This window comes from Canis lupus, chromosome 9 (assembly GCF_011100685.1).
Source record: "Canis lupus familiaris isolate Mischka breed German Shepherd chromosome 9, alternate assembly UU_Cfam_GSD_1.0, whole genome shotgun sequence".
Lineage (NCBI taxonomy): Eukaryota > Metazoa > Chordata > Mammalia > Carnivora > Canidae > Canis > Canis lupus.
Window position 1 is genome coordinate 11,265,804 of NC_049230.1, and position 15,298 is coordinate 11,281,101.

Genomic DNA, 15,298 nt, shown 5'->3' on the forward strand with positions numbered 1-15,298 from the left:
TGAGGTGAAAACAAATCCTTTAAAAAACACTGGGCTAATCGCTTGTCCTGTCAAGTTGATGAACTCCTGGCTTTTATTTTCAAAACTTGCTTTCATTCCTGTAACACCGACATTTGTAGGTCAGATTTAAATCATAGCCTTTGAAGTATCTATCTTGTCATAACTCTTAATTTTCTCTTCTTCAGTTTTTCATAGATCTTAACCTGCCAGGGCTTCATTCATCAGTGTAATTCAAAACAGTCTCTGATATTTTCATCAATCTTGACAAAATCTCACATCTTTTGCAAGAGGTGCAGTTTCCTTTTGCATTAATGTTGAAGTTGTGACATTAATAACTGTAATTAGCAAGTGAATATACACTGCATGGAAATCAATAAGAAACACACCAGAAATGAAATTAGGGCCAAGGGCATAATGAAAATGCAATGGATGTGATTGGGAACTGGTTTTCTAAGTAATTGATAAAGTAATCTCCATTCAAGAACCTATATTTGGGCACTTCATTTGCAAAAAGAGGCTGAACAAAATCTAGTTATATTTATGGTCTAGGACATAAAAGATAAAGCATGAATGCACAAGATATCTGGTATTTAACAGGAAAATCCATGCTTTGTTATGTTTTCCAAAAAACAGTCATAATGGCAAGCTGTTTACATAAAGAATATAAAGAGAAAAAAAGAAAGTCGCTTTTCAACAAGAAAGAAGAAAAATAATTGTAAGAAATGTCTCCTGTGTTAACAAGGGTTTGGACACCGTTCCCTTTATCAGAATATTTCTTATTTATTTGGGACTATAAAAAGGAGAAAATGTTTTATTCTTTGAGATTGTTCATTACCTTAACATGTAATTATAAAGATACTTGACATGTTGGCAGAGAACGTTTTCTGCTTCAAAACCGTGTCCCCATTCAAATAGTAAGAAACCCAGTCCTGGATCAGGAAGATGGACTCATTTTACTGTAAACCCAAAGTCTTTCCATTTACATTGAAATATAGAAGATTATAAAGGAGTTTTTTGAAAATGTTATTTTGTTTCCAAATGTTACTAAACTAAGTGATTTCAGGTTAGTCAGACTTTGAAGTACAAACATCAATGATGACTCTTCCAGATGAAGTTTTAGGATTGCTGGGACACAGTGGAGCCAATAAAAGTACTTCTATTAAAATGGTTAACAGGAGACACAAAGCCAACTGCCAACTGGAATAATATGTGAAGGAACCAAGCTCATTGCCAGTGGAAATTTCATTTTAAATATCAACAGCATCCTCTATATTGTTCTATCAGTAAATTGAATGATTTTTTAAAAAATGAATTTTAAAAAAAGAAATGAATGAATAGGGACCCCTGGGTGGCTCAGTGGTTGAGCATCTGCCTTAGGCTCAGGTCATGATCTCGAGGTCCTGGGATTGAGTCTTGTATCAGGCTCCCCAGAGGGAGCCTGCTTCTCCTTCTACCTATGTCTCTGCCTCTGTCTCATGAATAAATAAAATCTTTTTTAAAAATAGAATAAATAGATGAAAGATTGTATAAAATATCTCTGTATGCTCAAAAAATAGTGACGCTTAATGGCCACTTTTTTTTTTTTTTAAGAGAGAGCACACAAGTGGGGAGGGTAGGGGCAGAGGGAGAGGAAGGGAGAGAATCTTTTTTCTTTTTTTTTCTAGAATTTAATTTTATTGTAGTACATTAAGAGTCATGTATGCCAGGAAAGCCAGTAATTATTCATAAGCTTAGTAGTTCACCACAGTTTTAGAAAGCACATAATACATTCAAATAAGGCATTACAGAAAGTTTTGTAAAGAATTAAATGTGTCCTGCAATCCTTTTTAAAAGCCTTGGTCCATTCTGAAAGATCAACATTGAATTTTAAAAAATCAAAAGAAAAGTTTTTTTCCCACAAAAATACACAAAGAACCACTTGCTGGCATTTATATTTTGAGTGCCTGGGATAACAGGCCGGTGTTCAAAGGCAGTTCATAACAGGTTGTACCAGGCCTCGTTGCATCTGATTTAGCAGCAAGTAAGAGTAAATATCCCACTGAAGATGTAGCTGATTTTTTCATCCACCTCTCATTGCCCCACTCTTCCTGCCAGGCCACAGGACATAAGCACGCATCCTTGTTGCCCTACAAAGAAATCAAATTCTCTCCGCTTTTAAAGGGCTACTTACTCAGGCTACACACACAGGTGGAGTTCTTGCCCTGCTGACGGTGGCAGGGAAAGCCAGCAGCTGCCCACTGCTTTCACTAGGAATAAAGTCCTTCAACAAACTCAGTTACCTTCCTGGTCCTTTTTAACCTCTCATGTAAATCCTTTTAATTGCTACTAATTTGATTAGTTTACTAATTTTGATTGTTTACTAATTATGATTGTTAAGCGTGTCAGGGAAATTCTCCCCAGGCATAACTGATCTATTTCTACTTCCTGAGGACCCAGTATGCTTGCTTTTATGTAGGGCCATGGGTTTGCTTTTCTTCTTGTATTTTAATTTGTCACTCATCACAGCAGATTTTACATAGTGATCAAAAAGAGAAACTGGCAAGTAGATCCTAAAGCACATACTTATACTTCTTAACCTGAGTAATAATCTGAAAACACAAGACTAATTACATTTTCTGTTGATAATTCAACCTCAGTGCTTTTGTAAGAACTTCCAATGTCAATTTCTAATAAATCATTTTTTTCAATACACATGTTCTCAAAACCTGTCATAGGAAAGTAATATTTTCCTATATGCTAATTTAACACAATTTTATAGCAGACTGAAAATTCTGAATAAACTGAAAGTTTGTTTATGACATAATAAATACAGTATATACGGTTAAGTTTTTAAGTTTCTTACTGTAAAGGCAACAGTGAATTTGCATCCTGAAACTAATCTGCATATCTGAAGCTTATCAGATAGACACAGTGATTAATCTGAACATGCCCTTCGAAGTCATTAAGCAGCGTCTCGCCGCACGCTGGGTTCATCCGGCCAGCGGCCGAGTCTACAACATCGAATTCAACCCTCCCAAAGCCATGGGCATTGATGACCTGACAGGGGAGCCTCTCATTCAGCGGGATGATGACAAGCCAGAGACGGTTGTCAGGAGACTCAAGGCTTATGAATTCCAAACACAGCCGGTCCTGGAATATTACTGGAAAAAGGGAGTATTGGAAACCTTCTCTGGAACAGAAACCAACAAGATCTGGCCCCATGTGTATGCTTTCCTACAAACAAAAGTTCCACAAATAAACCAGAAAGCATCAGTTACTCCATGAGGAAAAGTGTACATCACCAGTAAGATGAGCAGAGACTCCTCGCCTGTGCATTTAGAAGCTCCGTGTTCTGAGACTGGCATGTATGAATTCTTTGAAAATTATATTAGTTTCACTTCTACTGATTTCATTCTGGAAATTAAGAATGGGCCAAATGAGTCCGATACTAAGATTCATCTTTTTGTCTACCCAGGGTATCTTCTATGGGTATGTAATTTAAAAACATCAGATGTCCTAATTAAAAGAGCAATTGGTAGTAATATTGACTTTTGTTCAGAAGAGTAAGTGGTTGATAAAAAATTTTCTTATTCTTTGGAGAAGCTAAAAACATTTCCATGTCACTCGGTAAAGTATCTCATCAGAGAAATGTGTTGTAGACTGATGCCAAAACCCAGCATCGTTAGCACCGCGGTACATGGTTTTGTGAAACACTATCAAATTCTAGAAGGGAGAGAACCTTAAGCTGGCTCCACGCTCAGCACAGAGCCCCGTATGGAGTTCGATCTCATGACCCTGAGATCATGACCTGAGATGAAATCAAGAGTTGAAGGCTTAACTGACTGAGCCACCCAGGTGCCCCTATGGCCACTTTTTAAAAATTCAAGTAAAATTAATATGCAGTGTTGTACTGGTTTCAGGTGTACAATATAATGATTGAACAACTCTATATATCACCCAGTGCTCATTACCCAGTACTCTTAATCCCCTTCACCTATTTCACCCACCCACCCTCCACCAACTTGGCAATCACTAGTTTGTTCTCTATATTTAAGAGAGTTTTTTGTCGGTCTCCTTTTTTCTTTGTTCATTTGTTTCTTAAATTCCACATATGAGTAAAGTCATATATTTTTTGTCTTTCTCAGACTGACTTATTTCCCTTAGCATTGTATCTTCTAGATCTATCGACATTGTCCCCGGAGGCAAGATCTTTTTGTTTTCTATGGCTGAGTTAGATATATGTATATATCTCATATCTTTATCCATTCATCTATCAATGAGCACTTGGGTTGCTTCCATAATGTGACTATTGTAAAACTGCTGCAATAAAATATGGGGGCATTTATCTTTTTGAATGAGTATTTTAGTTTTCTTTGGTTTAATACCCAGTAGTGAAATTACTGGATCATAGAGTAGTTCTATTTTTAATTTTTTGGGGAACTGCCATACTGTTTTCCACAGTGGCTGCACCAGTTTATGTTCCTATCCACAGTGTATGAGGCTTAATGGCCACTTTTATCTCCTTTAGTAGAAGGAGGATTGGAACAAAAGCTGGATGTGGATCTTTCATTGTTCAATGCAGGTGGTTTTACAAGGCTGTAGAACATCACTAAGGCAACAGGAAGATGAAACCCTCAAGTTTTTGGGGGTATTGTCCTCAGGAAAACTCACTGTGGCCCAATCTTACAATGCAAGATCACCTGAGTTGTATGTGGTCGTGAAAGGAATCGGCAAACAAGATGCTACTCCTAGTACTTCAGGGGAGGGAGGGAAGCCTCATTCATACTTTGTAGCAGGAGGAAGAGAGGAACCTGTCACTTCCTCATTAAATATGGAAGAAAATCGTAAACAAGGTCTTTACATTTTCATGCAAATAAAATGATTAAAAATCTAAATAACGAAATCATAAGATTTAGTGTTTGCTGTGATGTGAATGGTCCTTCAATATATTATTTTTAAGTTGATCGTGCTAGGGTTTTCTATATTGTTGGTTTAGGTAAGGATATGTGGCTTATGGATAATTACAGTGGTTTTTTTGTCAGGTTGGTGGAAGCGTTCAAGATTCAGGAAGAACTTGAATTTCCTGTGAAGGCTTTATCTGAGGGAATAAAGAGGGAGGTAGGAAGGGGGCTTGGTTTTACTTTGTGTACCCCACAGATAAGAGCCAGATACACTGTTCCTCTTACAACTGTGCTTCATGCTGAGCATCCTGGGAGACCCATCAGTGGTGTTTCTGGACATGCCATCCTTGAGCATGGACCCTGGGCGACAACAGCAAATGTGGTGAGGGGTGTCCTATTAAGTGTAGAGTTAGTAGTATGATCCTAGAGTTAACAATATATAATATATAATATATATATATATATTTTACATTTGCTCCATTTATCTTTGAGGCTCACATCCTCTATTATTTAATTCATTGAAACTCAATATAGTTTTTTAAATTCCTCAAGGAAGGAAAAATAGATGTTTTAAGAATCTAAGAGAATCTTAAATATATTTGCTTGGATTTTCTTTTTCTTACTCCTCTTCCCTTGCCTCTTCTTCTTCTGTTTTTCAGTTATTGAAATAATACAATGTGGTGTTTCTCTGCACTCCAAGTTTTTTTAAACAAACATTATTCTACTCACTGTTTCCCAATCTTCAACTTTTCATTCTATGAAGCCAATTGATGTGGTAATATTACATAATGCAGTACAGTTTTTGTTCTCTCTCTCTAGAGCAAAGATTTTTTTCCCTTGTAACTGGAATACAAAATTTTCTATTTAGTCCTCATATTTCTTTCCATTTACCTATTTTCCCAAATTACTTTCTAAGTGTGAACAATTCCTTGCTTTATCTTTAGACAGGCAATTCAAGCTATTGTTAAAAACACAGAGAAGGGTGCCCTTCTGACCACCCACTCCATGGCAGAGGCTGAGGCCATGTGTGACTGAGTGGCCATAATGGTGCTGGAAAGCTGAGGTGGGTGCCCATCCCTGTTCACATTCACGCCCCAAGTTCTTACAGAGAGAATTACAGTTCACTGTGAACAGCTGGTGCTCTGCAGCAACTTGATCTATGAACAAACACCTTCTACTTTTGCAACTGAGGAAGAAATGAAAAGATAAATGGTTTTTTTCTCCAAACCTTTTTTTTTTTTCTCTTCCCTGGATTAGATTGATTTCATTTAACATCTGAAAAGCAAATTTGGTGAAAATTATTTTAAAAGTAAAAATGAAGGCTCCCTCTTGAGTGGAGCCTCTCTCTATGGAGCCTCTTGAGTGGAGCCTCTTGAGTGGAGCCTCTTCTATCTTTCTTTCTTTCTTTCTTTCTTTCTTTCTTTCTTTCTTTCTTTCTGAGAGAGAGCACAAGCAGGGGGAGCAGCAGGCAGAGGGAGAGGGAGAAGCAGGCTCCCCACTGAGCAGGGAGCCAGATGTGGCACTTGATCTTGGGACCCCAGGATCATGACCTGAACCAAAGGCAGACGCTTAATCGACTGAGCCACCCAGGAGCCCCACATGGATATTCTGAAGCTTTTTCCACAGGTTGCTTGACAAGAAAGGTAAAGGACATTTTTGGCTTGGGTGACAAGTACAGAGGTTTTCCAGCACACTTGATTTAGTCTTGGATGAATCTGTACAGGAAGAGAAAGGCTGAGCTGGCTTATTTATAATAAAACAAGTTGTTTGAGGTCACTTGGATGCAGAGAAAAAAGAGCAATTGAAAAATTATTTTCAGTGAGTGTTTCATATCTCAGAAAAGGTGGGTGGGGTGTGTGTGCACGCATGTGCCTGTGTGTAAATGGTGGAATGGTTCAAAAATTAGGAACAAAGAACAAACTAAATCATGAATATAATTTTTTTAATAGACAGTGGGGGTGGGGTGGCCTGGGTGGCTCAGTTGAGTAAGCATCTGCCTTTGGCTCAGATCATGATCCCAGGGTCCTGGGATTGATCCCTGAGTCAGGCTCCCTGCTCAAGTGCAGAGCCTGCTTCTCCCTCTCCTCCCCACTTGTGTTATTTCTGTCACTATCTCTGTCTTTCTTGCTCTCAGATAAATTAAAAAAAAATAGACAATGAAGATTATGTATCAACCTATGACATTTTACCGAATGTGAAATTGCATCAAAAGCTCCAATAACACACACTCATATGCTTAAGAAAGATTGACTCTATCTTAAATCAATTGATTATTGGCCATTTAATCCTCTCTATGGTTCTTTTACATTAGTGTGGTTAGCTATCAGTTACAAGCAAGAATAACCAAACCCATGTGAATAGCAGTATGAAGTTGAATTGAATTGAAAGAAGTACAGGGGGGAGCCTGGGTGGCTCAGTCAGTGAAACCTCAGACTCTTGATTTCGGCTCAGGTCATGATCTCAGGGTCATGAGATAAAGCCCTGTGTCAGGCTCTGTGCTGGGTGGACTCTGCTTGGGATTCTCTCTTTCCCTCTCTCTCTACCCTCCCCCACTTGCATTCTCTCTCTAAAATAAATAAATAAATGAAATCTTTGTGTGTGTGTGTGTGTTTTTTTTAAGGAAGATGTACAGAGTTTTCTTATGTATTATTTCTATTCATTCTTTTTTAAAAAGTAATGTTTATTGAGGAGCACCTGGATGACTCAATTGGTTGAGCATCTGACTCTTGGTTTTGGCTTAGGTCATAATCTCATGGGTCATGGGATTGGGCCCTGCATGGGGATCCATGCTTAGCAGGGAGTCTGCTTGAAGATTCTCTCCCTCTGCCCCTCCCCTCATTTGTGTGCACTCTCTTCCTCAAATAAATGAGTAAATAAATCTTTAAAAAAATACTTCTTGAATACCTACTATATGCTGGAGACCATGTATAGAGCAGTCAGTAAATAGAGAAGATTCCTATGATGCTTATAGTCTTTGGAGGACAAGGATATTAAGCAAGTGAAGATACAAAGAAATGAGGAAATGCCATTAAGGTAGAACTTTAAGCAGTCCACAGCTCTGAAAGTTGACTCAAGGTTCTATGTGATACTGAGTATTCTACAACACTGCCAGAAGCTATCGGAGACCTGAGAGGGAGCTTTACCCATTATGTTACAATAAGCTTTTGAATGGGCCAACAGCAGGGTTTAGGTTGAGAGGCTATTCCTCCATTTTCTTTACATAAATAACCTACTTAGCTTTTTAGTTTTCTTTTTCTTGTTTCTTCTAAAAATAAAACATTTTGTGATAAAATATATATATATATTGAAAAATGTACTTTATTTCAGCAGATATTTAACCACCTACCATATGAGCCTCTGTGTTAGGCACATAATGCAACTAAAAAATGTTCATGTCTAGTTTTTGTGTTTAATAGACAATGCTGCAGATCCCATACGGTAGCTACAGATGTAGTAATGGAAGAGGAAGGTCAAGAAAATAAGGTCAAAGATATCCAGGCCTTTTGGAATTAAAGGTCATTAGTGTCTAAATTCCATCAATGGCACTTCAGTCTACAGGCAAACTTCCTAGAAGTTGGAATTGGAGACAATTTACTCATCTGATTATTCTACTTTCCCATCTGACATTAGGATAGAACTTCGTGAAATACATTCAGTGTAAACGAGTTTGTTAACTTCAATCTTTTCTACTAAAAGTGTCTAGAGATGGAAAAAAATAACATGCGTGAGCAGACTGATAATGGTAGTGGGTGTGGAAAAGGAGTGGTTGGATTATAAGAATTTAGCCATGTTTCTCCTCTGTATCTAGAGACACTGGTCTATGTCTGCACACCTTCTTGGCAGTTTTATCCCTATAGCAGAGAGGGGGAAAAAGTGTCTCACCAGGCCCTGTGGCCTGGTTAACACTGTCACTGTGATGAACATACAGTAGCCCATTAGGGACACTGCAAAAAAAAAAAAAAAAAAAGTGAAATTGATCTAATCAATTGCCAAGAAAGTCCACCAACAACCAACCACTGTGCTGCACAACCTAGACCCCTATGTTATGTGCCATTAATGGAAGAGATCATTGGCTAGATGAGGAGAATTGGACGATAGAAAGACTGAACCTTACTTGGAATAATAAGCAAAGTTTCCTAAAGAAAGAAAAATTAGCTATGTTTCAGGGAAGACCTTAAAATACTATTTAGAATTTTGCTTCAGTCACATTTGGGAGTGCTTGCTGAGCTTACAATTTTTCCTTTTTCAAGGACAGCTTTATTTCTTTTTTGGCAACTCACAGTGTGGACCTCTAGTAGCTGTACCTACATCATGAGACTCCAGGCTAGTGATTACAACAAATCCAGGCAGGAGTCATTTGAGATCTGTCCCAGAGGTTTGAGCAAGAACAGAGATACTGGCAGCTGGCATACCTCTAGAGAGATCCACAGACTCTTGGTGCTGAGATTGTGTTTTAGAGTCATATTGGTCTAATCCTGGTGGTGGCTCCTAGTCACTCTGACCACACTATGCTTATTTGTACATGTTCTTCACAAAGCATATAAGCAACATACAGAAGCTTATGAGAGGAAAACATACAAAAGGAGAAGAAATAGAAAGGTAAATTTATTGCTGTGGCTAAAATTCTAGGAAACTTGTGGTTCTAATATGCTGCCAAAACTCCTAAATTGTAGTTTACTTGAAAATTTTCTTTACCTAGAAAATGAATTATGAACACATACTTTGTTTTGCTTCAATAAAGCTTTGATATAATCCTAGATAGCCAAACCTCCCCAAATTCACAATCTTTCCAAACACAGTGAGTCAGCTCTCTGCCATGTACTTGAAAGTATTTATCAAACACTTCTGAAACTCAACTCTTGTTGTTTTTTTAAAAATTATTTTTAACTGAAGTACATCTTTTAGCTTTCTTTCAGCCATATTGTGCAAGAGGTAAATAAATTCTCTCTGAGAGGATCTTTATTTCATGCACATTTAACTGGGTATAGAATTTGAGGTTGACCGTTCATTTGTCTCAGTACTTTGACAACATTATTGCATTATTTATGACCTCATTTGGCTGTTGATTCTTAGTTGATAACTTGTCTTATTGTTTTTAAGTATTCCCTCTCTTCACTTTCTCCTCTCTCATATTTGCAGAACTCATCACAAAAATGTTAGTTGTTAGATTTTTGTTTTTAACTCTGGACACATTATCTTTTTTCTTAATCTGAGGGCCCATAACTTCAACTCTGGATAATTTTCATCCATCTTATCTTTGAAAATTTCTCTTATTTCTTCCATTTATTTTCCTTATTATAAAATGCCTATTAGACATGTACTGGACACCTCATTCTGTCTTTCATGTCTTTTAATTTGTCTTCAGTATTTTTCCATCTTGTTCTGTCTTTGCACTATATAATTTCTTCAGTTATATTTCTGGATTTTCTTGTCAGCTGTGCCTAATCTGCTATAAAACTTATCCATTAAAATTTTAATATTAACAATTATTAGTAACTTTAAATATCTATAAGTTCTAATGGGTTATTTTCCTATTAGTCTTCCTTTTCATTGCTTCCTATTTTAACCAATTTATGTTACTTCTTTAATACTAATAGTCTCATTTTGTTTGTCTGCTGATTCTCTTTTATGGTGGACTTTTGATCATGAGTTTAGCTGCTGGGAGGAATATTTCTTTAACTCTGTTGGTTTGTGCCCTGATTCCTGGACATATCTCTGTAGAATTGTTTCTATCTTCTCTGTGGGGCTCCAGAGTAATAGTAATAGTAAGAGGAGGAGGAGGAGGAGGAGAAGGGAAAGGAGGAGGAAGAATAGGAAGAGTAGGATTATCAGCAACAAGTAATGTTTTTTGAGTTTTTATGATTTTCCAGGCATTGTTTTTTGAATTTTAGTTATATCAATGAATTTAATTTCCACAGTAACCATACATACATATGTACATACATACACAATTATTATCTTGATTTTAAGGAGGGGGGTTAAATAGATTGTGCAAAGTCACGCAGCTAATGCATGGCAGAGCTAGAATTCAAACCCAAGTTTGGCTCCAGAATGCAACCAACTGCTATGATATTTCCTATGTTTCCAGACATGCTACTATGCAGGGAGAATAAATTAGGATCTTTCTCCTATGCCCTGTATCTGGCATGTTCTACATACGGTTGAGTTTTTCATTTTCTATATTTTTTTAATCCAGAGATTGGGCAAAGAATACACATCCTTACTTTTCCTTGGGGGTATTGGTGGTTTTACTATTTCTATTTCTAGCACTGAGAAGTCCTGTGAAGCTTCTGGATTCATGCAGAGATATGAAATCCAGCTTCATAACCTGTCAAGTCTAGGTCACAAAGTTATTGAAACACCTCTTTGGACAGCTAGATTGCTGACATACCATTCTAGCCTTAATTTCTCTTTTTATTTTTAAGACCTGGGGATATTCCTTCCTTTCCTCTTTGTTTCTTCCATTGTTTCTTGGTTTCTTTTCTTTACCCTTTTCTTATTTATTTTTAAAGTTTGGTTCTAGATCTGAACAACTTCTCCTCCTCCTCCTCCTCCTCCTCCTTTCTTTCTTCTATCTTCTTCTTCTTCTTCTTCTTCTTCTTCTTCTTCTTCTTCTTCTTCTTCTTTCTTCTTCTTCTTTCTTCTTCTTCTTCTTCTTCTTCTTCTTCTTCTTCTTCTTCTTCTTCTTTTCTTCTTCTTCTTCTTCTTCTTCTTCAATTTATTTTATCCACCATTTCAAGGTACTTCTAGCCAGAGTTTGGGTACTTCATTATATTAGGTTGCCATTTATGGGGAAATCGTCAGGCTTAAATGAAGAAAATGACCTCCCAAATAAAAATAAATCAGAGTAAATAAGTCAAGGAAGAGGAACAAAAAGCATATATAAGAAGCAATGGTACAAAGTAAAACTAATAAATTACAATCTAAATAATTTCTGATATTGTAGTTGTGAATTTTAGTTGTGTATGTGATATTGTAGTTGTGTATTGTAGTTGTGAATTTTAATGCAGTTATAAGCAAAGTGAAAATTCCTGAAATAGATTCCTAAAATAGAGTACATAGAGTCTAAAACAACAAGAACATTAATAAAAACCTGAACTATATTCCAAGTGATTGAAAAGAGACAGAATTTTTGTTTGAATCACTGACCTAATATTGATACAAAATTTTAACAGTGTTTTTGAACTCCCCCCACCATGAGACCTTTAGAACATCTTTATTACCTTTGTTTTTGCCAACTTTTAATGTAAAGACATGTAACATTTCACTGTTGACTTTTTAAAAATAGAACTAATTACCAAGAAAAGAAATATACATATATAATACCATAGCTTAATTTTTAAAAAAATTATCCTTTTTTTTTTCCAGAACAACTCTCAGCTTTATGATTATTAACATCTGTGGCTTGGGAGCCATGTCAAATATTTGAGATTTCCCAATTCATGGACTTTGGCTTCCTGTTTTGCCATTTACTTTGGCAGGTCAAGAAAAGCTTGCAACTTTTTACAGAGAGATAGACTACGCAATGGGAGTTGAATAAATTTTATATTTTTCCCAGTCTTTATGCAAAAAAAAAAAACTGACCTGAATCTTTTTAATATTTTCTTTAGTCCTTGGCACTCTGCTTACTTTTAGTTTGTTCGCATGCCCTCTGAAATCCTACATCCTGTATGAACAGAGCAGAGAAAGGAATTTGTTCATAATTATTCATTTGTCTAAATTAAGTGTTTCTCTAAGGCAGACTATGGATTGCTTAGCTTGATTAGGAAAAAAAAATCAGCTGCAGCACACTCTGCCCACTTAACACCAATTAGTCAAATATATCATTGGCAGTTGTGTTTAGGCATTAGTAGTAAAATAAATAAATAAATAAATAAATAGCTAAAGATTTCTCATACACATTTAACTACTTTGTTTGGTTAGTGGCTGCTTTTACTTGTTTATTGCTCCGTTTCCCCATCTTGGTCTCATCATGTCCGACAGGCTAGTTCCAATTTCCTTGTTTACCATTTTACCCCTTATCCCTGAAGTTGAAAGGCCAAGTGCACAAACACAGGGTTTGTTTTATTCCCAACCAACCACCGAACCATCATTTCCCTGCAAATAATTGGCTTAGGGAAGAAGAAGCAGAAAACAAAACAAGTTCATCATGTGCAGCTTGGTCTGACTACACACCCTTTCAGAAAACAGGCTGGGTAAGACACCCATTTAAGGAATAAATGAAGAAGTAGCAATAAGGAAATTTTAATTGTTGCCGTACACAAAAAGAGAACTGTGCTTTGACAGTGTTTCCAGAGTACTTTCCTAATTTTTCTGACAGTAAGTAAAGTTCTATTTTGTTGTGCTATGCCAAATATGTGGGTGGACACTGCTGAAAATCAATCTATTTTTCAGATGTTTCCAAATATTCATATGTATTATATTGAAGAACTGATAATAAAATTTTTCTGTTTATTCCCAACCAACTCTTATTGTGTAGATACAACAGTAGAATATAGGAAAACTAGCTAAGGGAGAATTGTCTGAATATTTTGTCATGCAAATATAAAATAATTTAATTCTAAGATTAGAAAAACTGAAAAAAATCGTCTCTGTTGGCTTATGTGCAAACATTTGGGCAAAATTACTTTCCATGTGATTTCTTTCTTTCTTTTTCTCTTTCTTCTTTCTTTCTCTTCCTTTTCTTTCTTTCTCTCTGTTTCTTTGTTTCTTTCCTTCTTTATTCCTCCTTAGTTGGTTAGTTTGCCTCCTCAGTTATTCAGGCACTTCTGAATTCAGACAAATTGAGATGAGTTGTTTCTTCTTGTGTTTCATAATCAGGTTTCTGCTAGTTTGAGTCTGGATTCAGCTAGTTGAGCTTCAAGCTATTCAGTTTAATCTAGAAGATAAATACTATAGGAAAATAGTTCATTGGGGTTACATCTAATGGATATAATTAATTATTCAAATGAATTTAAATAATCAGAATTTTTGATTAATTTGATTGGCTCTGGCATTTCTATTTAAATGCAAAGAACAAAAAATTATTATTAATCAAATGAGATATAATTCAATTACTCCATATAGTTAGATTTCTGTTATAAAAGGTTAAGAAAATGTGAAGTATCTTACAGGTTCTAAAATCTAATGATATCTTTTCCATTGTTAAACTCTGTATTTCTGTAAAATTGTGATTTTTGTGGCCACTACCTCCCCACCATTACCCACTCTCTGAAATAACTTACTATGAGTATATTTGATGTAAAATTTTGCAGTCATGTATTATTAAAATAATATTTAAAAACCATTTTTCATAGTTCTTAGAAATCGGAAATATTTTCCCTAAAATATGAGCAAGATTTTTCTTTTTTCTTTTCTCCCCTACTTCCCAAGGTTTTTCTTATTACATTTATTGTTCTAGTTTATATTCCACTGTGTTTACTTTCTCTTTGTTTTTCAATGACAGGCTAAATGCATACAAAACAGAAAAGTGTGTATCAGCAAACTCAAGCACTTCTGTGCAAGAATTTTCTTCAGAAATGGAGAATGAAAAGAGAGAGCTTATTGGTATGTTTGAAAGTCTGCCTCTTTCTGCAGCTCACATATTTTTTTATTTCACTGCCTAACGATACTCTTATTTTATATTTTAAGTAGCAGACTGGATTTGTTGATTTTCAGGTTCTTCTAATTATACTTGTCAAACTGAGAGACTCATAGCAGTCTGTGACACATAATGTAGAATTGCAAAAAGACTAAAACTATTACTTGTTTTTTTTTTTTTAAAAAGAGAGTAAGTAAAAATTTAATTGCATGGTAAATTATAGCAACTTTTAAGGTTGTTACCATATGTAATAAAATTAGAGTAAGGAAATAATGAAAAGAATGCCTGGAAGATCAATAAATTTTAGTTTGGGGGACTTATTTTCAAAGCCATGAATTTTGTGCACAGATATTATTTCTAAGAATTATGACCAAGTAACACCACTAATTGTCAGTTTGCATTAGGTAGATAAGTAGGCCATATACAGCTCCAAATCTCAGGGGCTGATCTCAGCAAAGATTTATTTTTCACTTTGCTTACAATCTAAGGTTGGCAGTGAAACTGAAGTGGGTCTAGTAGGTGAAGGAATCTCCTTCACACAGCCATTCAGACCCAGCCTTCTTCATTTAGGGACACTGCTATCTCCCTAGACCTTAGAGACCTCCTTGGGATCCTCTATATCCCATCAGATGAACAAGAAGTACAGGGGCATCTGGATGGCTCAGTCATTTGAGCGTCCAACTCTTGGTTTCAGCTTAGGTCATGACCTCAGGGTTGTGGGATTGAGCCCCGTAGTAGGCTCCATGGTCAGGTGGTCAGGAGGAGTCTGTTGAGAATCTCTGTCTCCCTTTCTATCTGCCCCCCCCATGCTCTCTCTCTAAAATAAATAAATAAATAA

At 36.2% G+C, this 15,298-nt stretch overlaps 2 protein-coding genes and 1 pseudogene across 11 annotated transcripts in view; all 3 read left to right on the forward strand.

The window, feature by feature from the left end:
* ABCA6 (ATP binding cassette subfamily A member 6) overlaps window positions 1-15,298 on the forward strand; it is a 114,546-nt gene that overhangs the window by 40,484 nt on the left and 58,764 nt on the right. For 3 of the 10 annotated variants that reach the window (XM_038546753.1, XM_038546760.1, XM_038546759.1), the window contains exons 1-2: window positions 12,943-13,199; window positions 14,326-14,426. In XM_038546753.1, coding sequence (XP_038402681.1) covers window positions 14,331-14,426 — 96 coding nt within the window. In that variant the 5' untranslated portion in view covers window positions 12,943-13,199; window positions 14,326-14,330. Of the gene's footprint in view, window positions 1-12,915; window positions 13,200-14,325; window positions 14,427-15,298 lie in introns of those variants that run through there. The other 7 variants (XM_038546754.1, XM_038546755.1, XM_038546762.1 and 4 more) reach the window with 5 other exon arrangements.
* Window positions 2,863-3,827, forward strand: LOC119873180 (GTP:AMP phosphotransferase AK3, mitochondrial-like; the record flags this gene model as incomplete). Its single annotated transcript, XM_038549494.1, has 1 exon — window positions 2,863-3,827. A coding segment is annotated over one exon (402 nt), but the record flags the coding sequence as incomplete, so codon positions are not given.
* LOC119876677 lies at window positions 4,035-6,213 on the forward strand (annotated as a pseudogene).